Genomic DNA, 15,107 nt, shown 5'->3' with positions numbered 1-15,107 from the left:
GTAGATATGTGACAGTGAACTTTTCCTTCCACTGGCACAGCATCAGAGTTCTAGTTATTGTCTCAGTCCATAAGATACCGAAATGATTTAGATTGAACTTATGAACTTTCATAAAATGACAAGAAATTTTCATTGCAAACTGGTGCATGATAGCAATCTCATATACTCCTAGCTCTGGAATATAGATGTTGAAAGGACACAGGAGATGGAAGGAGCTCCAAAACATGTGAATTTTGTCCTATAAGGCAGCACATTTTTTTGTTGCTATCTAAGAAGGGGGAAAACCCCCACAAATACATATGTTTATTGGACTAATGTATTACAAACTAGACTGACTCCTTTAATTGTATATATATATTTTGTGCTCCTGAGAGTGTAGGCATTTCAAAAATATGTGGAACTGGCTGAATGCCTTCCTAGCCTTGATAATGCAGCTGCCTCAATTTCTCCTCCTGCTTTCCATGTATTTACTATCCACAAAAAGTGCAAGAAATACTCCCTAAAAGATGTTTAATACCCTAGGACATTTACTAGTACTGTAAATGAAAAAAATTACTTCAATTATAATCTTAATCTTACATTACAAGGGTTCTGTATCTGCACAGAAAGGAAGGTCTCATACATTTTGATACTAACAGACAATAATATACTGTCTGTCATGGAAGGGTATACTTTTGAAATTCCATTTCTTAGCAGGAATTTTAGCTCGTTTAATAATGAAAACTGTGTTGAGGTAAATAATACAGGAGGGGACTTTTTTCTCCTTCCTTTTTTGCTGCTGTTGCTCAGTTGTGATTCTCAGAATTAACAGAATGTGCATCCCTGATTTGAAGCGGCTGTGATCTAGTTGCTACACCACAGACACACATGGCTGTGTGAAGATTTAACAACAAAGACTAATTTCTGTTTAATTTTCCTATCTTCAGTTCTAGGAAGACTATTAATTGAATAAAAGTGCATCTTTCCCTGGTGGTAGGATTAGGGAACAGATCAGATGTTCATCTTACTCCTGGGCTTGCCATAGCTGGAAAAAATTCAGACATCATATTTGATAGCACTTTCTTCCCTATTTGGGTATCTGTTGTTATGGTGATAGTTCCAGGAGGAAACGTTAATGAGGATGACTTGAAAGCTTTGATGTGTACAGCACAATTACTTTAACACCTCATAAGAAAAGGTGACAGTTAGTACTGCTCCTGGCTAAAGATGCATCATTGTATCAGCTTTCATGAAAACTACCTGAATTTCTATTTGTTATGTATCTGTAACACAATGCTGAATACAAATACGTAATAAAAAGGATTTGGAACGACAACATGCCCCCCATTTTCTCACAGAGGATATAAGCCGTTTTCTTAGGAACTTGGTTACAGTAAAAACTGACTTTAAGTATAAAATTTTAGAATATCTGTATTGCTCTTTTGTGACACCCCAAGAACTATCCAGCATGATCTCTCATATCCAAAACTAAGCTGTGAACAAATCTATGAACTGACATCACCCAGCACAGGCCTGCAGACACATTGTGTCACCCAGACTGTCGTTCACCTGCTGGGGGAAAGCATTAAAGACATTTAATTATTCCATCTCAGAAAGACTTGATGTTCATCACAGAGCTTGGCTCACATGTTGTCAATGAAGGCATTTACTTACATAGTCTTCGTAGGCCTCGTGTGCGGGCGGTGGGGGTGGTCTGTAGCCCGGGACGGACGGGGCGCCCCTGGCTCGAGGGGTGGGAACGCCCCTGGCCACCGGTGGGACAGGGAGCGCTCCACGCGTCACCGGCGCTCCTCGGGGCGCTTGGGCACCTCGTCCAGGCAGCGGGGGAGGAATGGCACCCCCACGTCCCCTGTGGGGAGCAAAAAGGAATGGTCACTCTGGTGTCTACAAGGGAAGACATGCGTGTGCTACCCCATTTTAAAGGCTCTCACGTTTTTACTACTATTTAAAGCATCATATAACTCCAGGCTTTTGGCAGCTACAATGTCAAGCACTTTTAGGCAGTATCTCAGGCAGAACTCATATTATAGAAAGGCATTATTTTTAAACCATCCAGTACCTTTTACACCTGATCCTCTTGTTGCTTGTACTAATAAAATTCTGAATCATTGTAATTCACAGGGTTGCAGAATTACTCCAAGCAGTTCTAGAAGATGAAGAAAATGAGGAACCTTTTCTGTTGCTCTCAAATGATTTTACAAGAGCTGTCATCACTCTCATTTTCATATTTATTGGTGGGTAGGAGAAATGTATTGGCAGAAGATATTGCAGGACAGCAGAAACTTGCAAGGCAAAGTAGAGGAAGAATATAAAAGGAGAGGAATAACTTTTCTTCCTGTCTAATTTAGTTCGGCACAAAGGAATGGCTGCATGGGATTCTGCTTTCCCCCACTGCACAGAGAGAATAGAGCATATAGACAAGCATGGAGAGAGGTTTAGCATCCTCCTGGCTATTTATGCTGTATCTCCCTTGCTGTACTAATTAGTAAGTCAGAAGAAGCTGTTACTGTTTAAAAAGACTTGTAACTATACCATATGATGAAATAGAAGGGAGATGTATCAGGGTAGCAGCCTGTGGGTTTTGTTTCAGAGCAGTATGCTCCTGGGTGTGCTGTCTTTTTGGAAGACTGTGAATGTCAGGTATAAAAACCATGCATGACACCCATATCCACAGTTGTGAATGGAACTCAGCTCTCCTGTAGCAGTAGGAACTGTGGCTTGCTCCCTGCTGAGACAACCAAACCCACTGCATTAGCTCGTGATGTTCATTACTTTACTACAACTTTGAGTAACTGATTTTAGATTTCCAGAATCAATGAATAGTTTGTGTTGGAAGGGACCTTCAGAGATCCTCTAGGCAAAACCCCGTACCTTGGGCAGGGACATCTTTCATTAGATCAATAAATCTTAGAAATATCCTTTTCCTGTCTTCATAATCTGCTCTCATTTGTTGTTTATTACTTGTATACCACCCACTATACCCTGTGAACTGTAGATCAGAAAATCTGGAACAATGTAGACCAAACAGGTTATCAGAAGACAAATATTTTGGTTTACTGACTAGGATATGTATGTAATTGTCTTTTTTTTTTTTAAACTATGGGTTTTTTTACTACTGCTTACACTTTGTAAAGCTATTGACATAATAGTCCAGATTACCACACCTTGAAGGAGCTGCAGGTGGCACACGGATCCCTCTTCCTCGAATGCCCCGTCCACGTGATGAATCCTCAGAACCATTCAAATATGAAAGTTCTCTCAGCTGCTCCTGGCGAATTTCATCATTATAATCCTGAAATTCAAAAGGTGAAACTTTCTGAAACTTCGTATTTTGGCTAAGCTGACAAACCACCCAAACCAGAAACTCCATGGATGGTGTTTGGGTGAACTGCTCTGCATAATCACTGGTACGCTGAAAAATTGTACAAGTGGCAGTGGACAACTACCTATAATATATGGACAGAAAAATGTATATGTATGGGTAGTGAAGGTGGTCATAAAGAGCATGAACATGCAAAATAAAATACAAAAGGCACAGAAGGCATAGACACAGAGAAATGTACCTGTATGCAAAATGCAAATGGACTTTCACATGCAAAAGGTACAAATTTCAAGCGACTTGTAATTAGACAAAAAAATGTGTTTCGTAAGTATTTTGTATTTTTGGCAAACTTCCCTGGCTACCTTTATGCACTTAAAACACAAATTCTACTGCACATATATTGCACATTAGCATGACTGGATGATTTAATTCAATACCAATTAGCATCACTGAATGTAGCCTTCAGTTATTTTGTATATCCTGAAAGAAACTCTCTCTTTAGGAGTCAAGTAACAAAGCTGTGTTTACTATAAAAAAATTGTTAAATGAAATAAAATAGGCCCATTCCAAGACAGCAGGGTATCGACTTCAACACTGCAGTTTCTGTTGGCTCAGTAAACAGAACACCAGATGAACTTCCTTTACTTACTGATCCGAAGTAGAATCACAGACTCATAAAATGGTTTGTGTTGGAAGGGACCTTAAAGATCTAATTCCAAGGACCCTGACATGGACACTTTGTTGGCTTCCTCCTCATTGGAATGCATGACTGGAGAGAGGTGATCCTTGAATATTAACGTCTATTGGGCCCCTCTTCCTTCCAGGGCTCTATCCCACGGCATTCCACCAAGCAGCTCCCTGAACAGACCAAAGTCTGCTCTCCTCAAGTCCAGAGTAGATTTTGCTGTGCACTCTCCTCACTGCCTTAAGGAACCTGAACCATCATTTCATGGGCAGCCCAGGCTACCCCTAAGCTTCCACTTCCCCACCAGCCCCTCCCTGTTGGTAAAAACAAAGTCCAGCATAGAGCATCTCCCCAGTGGCTTCTCTAGCACTTGGATAAGGAAGTTATTCTCAAGGTATTCCAGTAACACATTTGCCCTGCTGTGTTGTTCCTCCAACAGAGGAATGTTGGGGAGGTTGAAGTCCCCCACTGAGGACCAAGGCTTGCGAACGTGAAGTTGCTCTTTTCTGTCTATAGAGTGTTTCATCCACTATAATAGATAATAATGGACTTTTTAAACTTATTTTACAACATTTGTCAAATTTCTTTTGTCAGAAATTCCTTTTTTTTAAAGCTTCCTTCCATTGTGTCCAGCTTTTTATGGGCTGATCACTGTACAAAAAGTCCCCTGCAGCAGCCAGCTCACCGACAGCACAGCTGTGTGCCAGCTAATTATTGTTTCAAAACAGAAAGGATTATTGAATTTCAGCCCTTCTGTCCTTCCATGCTTCCACAGGCAACTGAACTGACTGTCATGCAAGCACCTGAAAATGCATTGCAAGTGACACCTCTTTTAGCCAAGTTAAAGACCAAGCGAATTGTGAGCTGGAACTGAGGCCTTGCTCATTCCTTCTTCTTCCTAAGGAAGTCCAGGAAATCTGTTTAAAGGTATGATCCTGATCCTGTGTTCTAAGAAAGTGTAGGCCTGGTCACGATTTCCTTTCTAAATTTCTAGAGAGTGTAGCTGGAGAAAAATCTACTAACAAAATTCAGAAAAGAACCCTATTTATACAACATAGTGTGTGATAATTGCAGCACAACCATAATTAAAAACAAATCCCTAATCTGCTAATAATATAATGGCTTTCATTTCTTACCATCTCCAAGTTTTTTTGCACATTTTTCTATCCTTCTAACACTAACAGTTATAAGCCGAAGACATCTTCTAAATCAATGTGCTCCGTAAAATACAGAAGGAAAAACAAAATCAGTGAGATCGCATTTACAGCAATTGTTGGAACAGGTACCATCTACTGTGCCCTCTTAATATCATCTGTTATTCATACTGGCTTTACAAGGATTAGGACTTCAAACTTGCTGATTGAGTTTACCCTCCGGATTCCACACTGGTGCTGAGACTGAACTTCATTAATAATGCAGGTACATTTTGTAAGAGGAAAATGTGGGCAAAAAGAAAAAGAGAAAAGACCTGCAAGGGACAGAAATAGGAATTTCTCTGTTGCTGCCTTAACCTCTCTCTTTTGGAATATTGCTGTATAAATGAATTCTACCAGAAATTGCCTCCCTCAGGTAAAAATATAATTTAAAATCTTAGTATTGACAAACCAGAAAATCCAAATCAAATTTATAATATGCAACAAGATCTGCAAAACTTCACCATTCTGTTATGCAATGCCCTTAGTTTTAGCCTGCAGGTTATTTGCTGCGTGTTAAGTTAAGAAACTGTATTTTGAAATGATGAGGTAAAGACAGCAAAGTACATGGAAGATGCTGGGACAGGTCTCTTAAAAGAGAAAGATTTCATTAAAAAATATAACTCTATGTAGATAATTTATCTTATGGGCTCCTTAAAAAGCATAGTAAGGATCATAATTTCTAAACCTGAAACCTGAAATTTTCAGCAGAAATGCTCATTTTGCCTCTTCCATTAAACAGAAACATAACACTGAGTTAATGTTTCGTAGCTGCTACAAGTATAGCTAGAGTAAGGGCATCTATCCTGATGAATATTTAATTGTATTTGAGTTCAGAACCTAGCACATGAGCAAAATTATGCTGCTGATGTTTCATAGATGTATCTAGTCTCAAGAAAGAGTACATGATGTTGCAAGACATACCTATACTGGACCAAGTACAAGGAAGTAGCTGCACACTACAGTAGTATATTTTGTTTCAGAAAGAAAACCCCAAAAAACAACTTATTTTTTATGTTAAAATAAGCTCATGAAAAATGTCCTGTACTTCATAACTTTTCTTATAGCTTTCTAATAGTCTTATAGCTATTCTTACAGCTGATAATGTACATTAACCTATATGTTTTGCTCTTGTTTATATCGTTAAAGACATTACTACCTATAACGGCTTTTCTATTTACTGCTGATAAGGGGGGTGCAATTGACTTGTATCATGGTGGTCAGTGTTTACTAACACAGTGAGCCAACTATTCACCTAAACATACATCTTGACTTTAGGAAGGCCAAGGATTTACAACATCAGCAAAGTCATAGCACCCAGGGCCACCAAAAATTGCTGTATTTATGTAAATGCCTAAAAAACCAAATTACATGTTTAGATAAAAAATTCAGTAGTCCAGAAAACATCAACATGTTTACCCCAAATTACCACAATTACGTTTATTAATGAAGGTTAGGAGTGATTAATTAGGTTGGTTGCCTTGGCTATTGTAGGAACAAAGGAAACCCATGTCCAGGTTTTCCAAAGGAAATCAGTCTGGCTGATGGCAACTCACCCAGGGGCCCTTCTGCCAGCAGTGACAGGAGGTGCAGCAAAGCACAGAAGCTGCTAGAGAGCTCAATAAACCATTTGGGTAAAAAATAGCAAAGTATGAGGCACGTTGCAAAACCTGATCTGAATTAACAAGAACATGTAGTGACAAGGGAGGAGAGTTAATAAAGAAATCAAAGGGTAAGGCATAGAAAGACCAAAAGGATTTGGGGAATATATATCTATCATTACCATAACAAAGGCTCATAGAAGTCAAGGATAAATCAATTCCTTCAGGACTGTGATCTCCTGTCCTGATGTACTCTGCACATTTAAGTTCTATTATAATTCTATTAATAAATATCATTACTCTTATCTGTGACAACTGACTTTCATTCTTACCAGATAGTTAGGGGAAGAGTAATTTAGGTTAAATTCAAACTACCTTGAGATATACATGGCAAATCTAAAATGATAAGCACAATATTTCACACTGACAATTTTGAAGCATGAATAGGGCACACTCTTTCACTCCTACACTGTAATATCCTCTGAAGCTCCGTGTTGCCAGCATAGAGCACCACATTCCCAGATACATGTTTGCCCATCCCACCACACTCTCTTCCTGTGCTCAGGCAGCAGAAAGGGAACAGGAGATGGATTTGGACTCCTGCAGAATTTCTGCATCCTGCCCAGCTCCTCACATCAGCAAAAGAGTTTCAGGGCTCTGTGTACTTGCACAGATTCACTGAAGCTATACAATCTTCCCTAAATTCTGTTGGTGCTGCCTTGGGGCTATTTTCAGGCAGCTTAAATTCCAATCAGGCTAAAATTTCCATTGAGTACATGCTTCAGAAAACTCACAGCCAGAAAATGGGGCACAGAAGACACAGTGAATTTTAGGTGGAGATAGGTGATGGGAATATAGCCCTTTTGTGTGGTTTGGTTTTAGATCCATTCTTATTTTGGACACTAAAAGAGACATTGTCCACATGTCCCCTTCTATATATGGGGAAGCACTAAAAAACACTGTGAAAATAACTGGTGATGAGGAGTTCCTGGAGTCCCCGCTTCTTTGTGTTCTCTGTGGCCTTACAAGGGTGAACTGTGCTATGCCTCAGCTTCAGAGCATAGTGAGAACCACCCATCTGGACTCATGGGGTCAGGATCGGCAGTTCAGTACACTGAAGAGGCCAAGAACCCTGGAATTCCCACTTTTTAGTTGAGTGCTTTAATATCACGCTGTTACAAAAAAGAATAGTAGTGGCTGCTCAGTACTAGAAGTACTTGATGAACTAAATCCTGAATCGACAAGAGATATTTGGCATTTCCTGTTACTTTTTTGAATTTTAAAATCCTGTTCTAAGACTCCAGTGAACTCAAATATAAACATATTGAACTTTTTCCTGCACATACCAATAGCATTTATCAGTGTCAGCTTAGGAAATTTAGAAGGTAGGCTGGATAACTCTCTCCATCACCTAGAATTTGGGTGAGACAGTGCCTCAGGTGGGCATGTAAATTAATTGCTGCACCAGGGTCAGGGCAGCCCCTGGCATCAATCCAGGCTGGGGAAATGAGGAGATTGAGAGCAGCCCTGATGGGAAGGACTTGGGGGTGCTGGTGGATGAGAGACTGGACATGACCTGGCAATGTCAACTTGCAGCCCATAAAGCCAAACCTATGCTGGGCTGCACCAAAAGCAGCGTGGCCTGCAGAGCAAGGGAGGGGATTCTGTCCCTGTGCTCTGCTCTGGTGAGACCCCACCTGCAGCGCTGCATCAGCTCTGGGATCCCCAGCAAGGAAGGACATGGAGCTGTTGGAATGAGTCCAGAGGAGGCCACTAAGATGATCAGAGGGCTGGAGCACCTCTCCTATGAGAAAAGGCCGAGAGAGCTGCGATTTTTCAGCCTGGTAAAGAGAAGGCTTTGGCATGATCTAATTGTGTCATTCAAGTATCTGAGGGGAGCATATGAGAAAGACGGAGAGAAACTACTTAAAAGGGCACAAAGTCACAGGACTACTTTCAAACTGAAAGAGTAGGTTTAGATTAGATATTAGGAAAAAACTCTTTACTGTGATGGTGGTGAGGCAATGGGACACGCTGCCCAGACATGTTGTGGATGACCCATCCCTGGCAGTGTTCAAGGCCTGGTCAGATGGGGCTCTGACCAACCTGGTCTAGTGGGAGGTGGTTTGAACTAGGTGATCTTTAAGGTCCCTTCCAACCCAAGCCATTCTATGATTCTATGAACTGCATCCTTAAGCTTCATGCTTTGTCTTTCTAATGCTATTTGAAGTTCATTGCAAAACATGAGATTCACCTGTAGCTGAGCCCATGCCCAACCAAGCAGTCCCTACAAAGTTCACCAGAACTGTGGGAACTGGCTCTAGCCCACCCTGCGCGAGTGTCTGATGGGTATGACGTACGTTCTCAACAGTATATGGAGGAGCTTAAACCCCACAGCTGTTTTGATGTTCCTCCATAACACCCACACTCTCTGAATCCATGTTTAATGTATATGCATCGTTTCCTGGTTACCTACAGTCAAAGCCATCTGTTAGGATGGCTCTTTGCCCATTCACAGATTGTTCTGGTTATTGCACCAGAGCATAGGTGCCAGGTAATGATGGGTTTAGATGGACAGCCTGCAGTGCACCACAAGTGACAAAGCTTCTGCCAGAATGACTCCAGTACTGCATTAGCAACACATACCTCGTTGCATTTGCCCATATGTATCAGCACTCAAATAAGGCCATTTTGTATGCACGTAGTTCTCTGGCAGTCCCCAATAAATACATAAAAATATAAATATAATCCATCTGAACCCAAGGAAGGAATTACTTTCTCTAAGCAATCAGCAACTTAGCCAGATCCACAGCCATAAACGTTACGCACTTTAACTTGCCCCGTATGCAAAAGGTGCTGTCTTTATCTGCTTACAGTCTGTCTGAAAAATAAACCTTAATTGTTTGGATCACCCTTAGAGATTGAAACACACAAAACAGACCATACATTTCTTTCAGCAGCAGTTTGAATGTGTTGCAGCCAATATGAGTTTCAGCTTCTAAATGCCTATGGGCAGAAAGCAAGCAGACATAAGCTAGAGCCATGAACACTTGCCTTTGAGGTTAGTTGACAGCTGGGGGATTTGTCAGCTTGCCACAGAGAGCACTCACCCAAGCGTGGATGTCATTTTTCTCTTTGAGCATGCACAATTAAATCTGCCTGGCATCATCAGCATGGGGCACCGCTCTCTACAAGCCGTGTGGAAGGGAGGGGTGTGTTTTCTCCTCAGCATCTGAAGAGAAGCTGCCAATCCCAGGGTGGAAATTATACATAGGCGAAGTGCTAAGAAACTTTGACCCAGATATTTTAGTCTTTTTCATAGAACAGAGCAAAATAAGTCTCATCTAATTACATAATCAATCTAAATTTTGCTTTTCATACCAAAGAGACCTTTCAACAGAAGATTATTGCAGTTTACATGGAAATGCTGTAAACCACACAAAATAATCACACTGAAGATGGGTGCATGACTTTTGAAAAACTGGCAGAAGCCTGTATTAAATTTCAGCCATCTACCCCAATTTGTTCCACCCCTCTTGCTCACAGGCCCCACACAAATGGATACTGTGGTCTCTAATTCATTCAAATGACAGCTATGCTGCCACAGAAGTCAGTTAGCTGACAGCTCCCTATCCCTGAATTTAATTCCAAGTGAGCTCTGGCTGCCAAAGACTTGTGCTTATTTACAGCTGTCACTTGAAGGAAACATATAAGGGAATTGGTAATATGAACAGAGGGCATATAGCAGGCTGCAGGAACAGTGGTGTAGCCACCTAATCCTAAAGAAATTGTTATGGATTCCCGCTGGATGTTTACACTGGCTTCTAGGAAGGAAGGGATGTGATATGGCCGGTCCTTTTTCAGGAAAATCCACTTGCTTCAAAGGAGGCAGGGAGAGGACTAGGGCTGCCACTGTTCTCCAGCTGGTTGCTGAAGCTCTGCTACTAATGAGACCATTACCTGCTCTTAAGGCCGGAGTAACTGTCTACTGTAATTTACATTGAAGCCAACATAAGTAACAAGTTATACATAGTACCTATGCAACTTTTTTGTTCCAGCTGTGCCAGGTGGGACCCAGATTGCCTGCTGCTAACCCACTGCTGTAGGTTTGCAGCTCCCTAGTCAAGGATAACAGGGACAGCAACAGCAGCCAACAAAATTCAGACGTGTTTACTCTTGCTCAGTGCGCCTGTCTCATCCAGCCTGGCTACAGACACGCTCCCTCAGTCCCATGTGGCACAGTAAACATAGCATGCTGCTCGACCTGAGACTAGAAAGGGCAACCAAGAATGAGAAGTCTGGGCAAGAAAGTATCTTACTACAGGTCTGTGGAGTGTCCTTTCTTTTACAGCTTCTGAATCATTTCAGAACTTTAAAAAGTCCTATTAGGTGATAATCTGTACAGGTTGATAGCATATAATATATTGTGACTGAACTTGATATGCGATACAGGAACTAGTTTTTAAACCAATTTTAGTGGTTTTTTTACTTATTGCAATATAGGATTACAATAACATGAGCTGTTCTTGGAGTAAGGACTGTCTTGGCAAGCACTAAGTCTATTTTACAGATGCAGAGCAGAAATTTCTTAATAATGCTACTAGGATATACTGAAATCCATTAATAACCGTAAGTCAGGAGAAAATATATCTTAAATTTCAGTTACCACAGACCCAGCTGTAACATCCTGGCAGCAGAAGCTGGCAGAAGGGTGATTCATTATAGTCAGCACTCTCTTGACAGCTGCGGGAATGGTAGCATGGCCTGTGTGCTTGGTCCTCCATTTTTCTAGAAAACAGATTGCTCCAGACTAACCCAGGTTCTGGTCTAGATTCTGCTGCATGCAGGACCCTTTAGGAACCCTGACTATCTCTTTTATCATCCAATTTAGCCACAGTCTGTATCTATGAAGTTTTTTTTGTAGGCTTGGAAAAAACAAGATCACACAGGTCACTGATGCTCTGACTGGAGCAGCATTGTCTCCACTCCTGAGGGCACTGCACCAGCACCATCACTGCCTGGCACAGCTGCTTGGCAGAGAACAAACTGGTGGCAAAGCTGTACTGACAGCAAAAGAAAGGATGGAGACAGAAACTCCTTCCGGGAACCTCAGGCTGCCATGGGGGCTTGGCATTGGAAGGCAGCAGCAGTGCCTGGGCATTTTCTCCAGCCAGAGGGTGAGACAGAAAACACAGTATCTCTATTTCTCATGCACTCCTCCTTGCAGTGGTTTGGTTCAAAATATCCATTACTTACTCCCCCCTGCTACCTGTCTGAAAGCCGGAGGACAAGAGAGCCTTCCCGGGCTCTTTTTGTTCTTAAATGTGGATCACAGAGATGTGTCAAGCTTCTTAAGCGTCTTAAAAAGCTGCCAATATTCAAACTAGCCAGTTGATAGGTTCTGTCAGGTCATAGAGGAAGCTGAAAGCACCTCTTTGAAAGAAAATCACTTCCGTGGCTGATGGAGCCTTCTTTACTAAAAAACCAAACTATGCTAAACCATGACACTCCTAAACAGCAATCTGACTGACCCAAACTAAACAGCATAGCACATCCCATCCAGTGCCAAGATTTTTTGCATAGTAAGGGAAAAAAAAGGAAGATACACGCTGGGAAGATGGTCTGTAATAGCATCATAAAAATACAAGAGCAATTTTCACCACTGGAATCAAAGATATTTTCAATCTGCTTGGTTTAAACTGCTATAATCTAAATTATTTTCACTGCTGATATATTTATGGCTAGCCAGTGTAATGGTACAGAGGACAATCACAGGAGAACAAGCAGGCATGTGAGGAGTCCCCCTCTCCATACTAAATTCAATAAGCATGAGGAAAAGACAGTGAAAGAATGCTGCTATTAACCCCAGGGTTACTGTCTGAACCATCACAGAAACTAAAAATATTAAAAATAATATAGATTTAGCTTTCTGAAGTTTATGCCTAAGTTCATGTGAGAAAGTGAAAGTGAGAAAAAATAGTGAAAGGAAAAAAACAAACAAGAAAAGCTGAAATCATGTCAGTGGAAAACCAAAGCGAATGGCAAGCTCAACAAATTAGCAACAAATAGGTAGGTTTAAAAAGGCTGATTTAATAATCCCATTAGAAAGGTATACAGCAGGCATAAGATACTTTAAGTTTGTTTTTTTCAGAATGAGATTTGAGACAAAAGGAAAGATTATTAAGGAAATGACAAGGAGTAACAAGAGGTAGAAAATAACTTACAAAGAAAAGCTTAGACCATGTACCAAGTACAGATATACTCATTCCCAAGTGTCTCTCTGCTCTCCTTAAAATACATGGTATTTGAAAGATTGGGAATCAAGTGTATAAAACTGAGTAAGTAATTAATGCAGCCAGATCTAGGTGAAAGTCCTGTCAGAGTTTCAAGCTAAACAATTTAATATATAGCATGACAAAAATGTAATCAGTTCTATATTTGTTATTTAAGTTGAATATATTTTATTTTGCTATTGCACAAACCTTTTAAATGTTTATTCATGAGGATATTTATAGTGCCTCCTTTTTTTCTCTGTAGCATGTGCTGAAGAAGGTTTCAGGCATTTTAACAGAATTCAATACTTTTCTATAATTTCCAAGAAATGTGATCAGTAATTATACATGGTACTGAAAGGGAAAGAGGGGAAGGTGTGGATACAAAAATGCTGCTAGCGAGGATTTTCTTGCTATTTTCTAAGTCCATGAGAGACTTTTCTCTCTCACAGAAGAGGTAGCAGAGTTATGTAAATAACCAAACACCTGCAGCCTTGAGAAGCCTTGTCTATAGTACAGTAGAAAAATATTTTGACTATGGATGTTTTAGGATTCTAGCCAATCACCCCAAGGGGTGGCTGATCCTTTGTCCAATTAGACTATGAAGAAAAAAGTCTATAAAAGAGTTTGTAAAATAATTAAATAAATCAATCTTGCTGCACAATTCCTGCCTGCTGGATCTTCTCTCCTCCTCCCTACAGCTGCGGGACACGGTAATGTACCTTAGGGCATTTATTTTTTTTTTAATAGGAAGGAGGTAAAGTGGGCTTGGAAAACACATGTTCAATTTCTTTCCATTACACATTATTATACTGTTATAGACATAACAAAGTATTTTAAAAGTGACCCTACCTAGCTCCTTCTTACTGCAATCCATCCAGTTTTGCACTTGCAAACATTTTAACGTTTTAAAAACAATACTTACATTTTATAATATTTCTAATATTCATATAATATATACATATATTTACAATATTTAAATGGCATGTAAGAACATATATGGTTGTCCTCCCTGCTTATTACGAATATGAATCACTGAAATGTATCAAAATGTCTAGGTCTCTTTGAAGCTACTAATCTGGATCCTTATCAAAGAAAAGTCTTAATAAATTTAATTCTGTGCTGTGAGTCAGAAATCTACAAAAAGGGAATTATTAAGTCACTTTTTTTTTAATTCACAGAGATTAATTATTTTTTATTTTTCATATGTTATAGCAGAAAAGGCACACATGAGGACTGGTGAAAAGGAATGCTCATAGAACTTTTTCCAAGCCAGATGTTAATCACTCTTCATATTAGAACTATATTCTTCAGTCTTTCCTGAACAGCTAAACCAAGAAATTTCTGTAATTGTTTATTAAATCTGTGTGAAAGCAAGTATAGGTGTTTAAAATACAGCATATACTGACAACTGTTTATTAAGTCAATACTATTAATTAGTAATATGGCTAACGTTATCCTGGCCATAAATTTCCTTTCCTAAAGTCACAGTCTGAATTGGGATAGTGAAAATATGGCTGAATAATTAGGAAATGAGACTTAAGGTCTCACCTTTTCTTTTTTATCCTCAAAATACAAGGCCAGATTGAGGACGTGTTCTATGAGTAAGCACAACTTCTATGCCCTGAAACACTTTGCTGAGCTCAGTGCCACCTTAAAGGTGGACTCACTAATTCCACCTGGAAAGAGGATCCCAGCACCTGCTAACCAAGTGCCACATAAGCTGAATTTTCCAAGCAGATTTCCCATTCAGCACAAATGTGGAATGTTTGTTCAGAGCCCATGTGTGAGCGCCACTGACTCCACCCGTGCTCAGGACAATTACCTCACTCATACAAACCCCACAAGCACACCCTGGAAACCAGGCACCCAGAACCTTGCTGTCTGATGATCTCAAGTCTCACCCGATTTCACTCCAGAATCACAACTGGGGTTTAATATCAACCCTGTATTATTGACCATGAAACAAGATCCCACTGATTTCAGTGTTTTTCTGTGACTAAAAGCTGGGGCAGGTGACAAGTTGTGGAGATA

At 40.3% G+C, this 15,107-nt stretch overlaps 1 protein-coding gene across 16 annotated transcripts in view; it reads right to left on the bottom strand.

Annotated features, from left to right (window-relative positions):
* KHDRBS2 (KH RNA binding domain containing, signal transduction associated 2) overlaps positions 1-15,107 on the bottom strand; it is a 346,343-nt gene that overhangs the window by 130,979 nt on the left and 200,257 nt on the right. For all 16 annotated transcript variants that reach the window (XR_005604150.1, XR_005604159.1, XR_005604148.1 and 13 more), the window contains 2 exons: positions 3,165-3,292; positions 1,654-1,849 (listed from right to left, as the gene is read on the bottom strand). Coding sequence is in view for 1 of the 16 variants with exons in the window: in XM_039568849.1 (XP_039424783.1) it covers positions 1,654-1,849; positions 3,165-3,292 (324 nt within the window). In the remaining 15 variants the exon portion in view is untranslated. The remainder of the gene's footprint in view (positions 1-1,653; positions 1,850-3,164; positions 3,293-15,107) is intronic.

Source organism: Corvus cornix, chromosome 3 (assembly GCF_000738735.6).
Source record: "Corvus cornix cornix isolate S_Up_H32 chromosome 3, ASM73873v5, whole genome shotgun sequence".
Taxonomy (NCBI): domain Eukaryota; kingdom Metazoa; phylum Chordata; class Aves; order Passeriformes; family Corvidae; genus Corvus; species Corvus cornix.
This window is presented reverse-complemented; position numbering and strand designations above follow the sequence as displayed.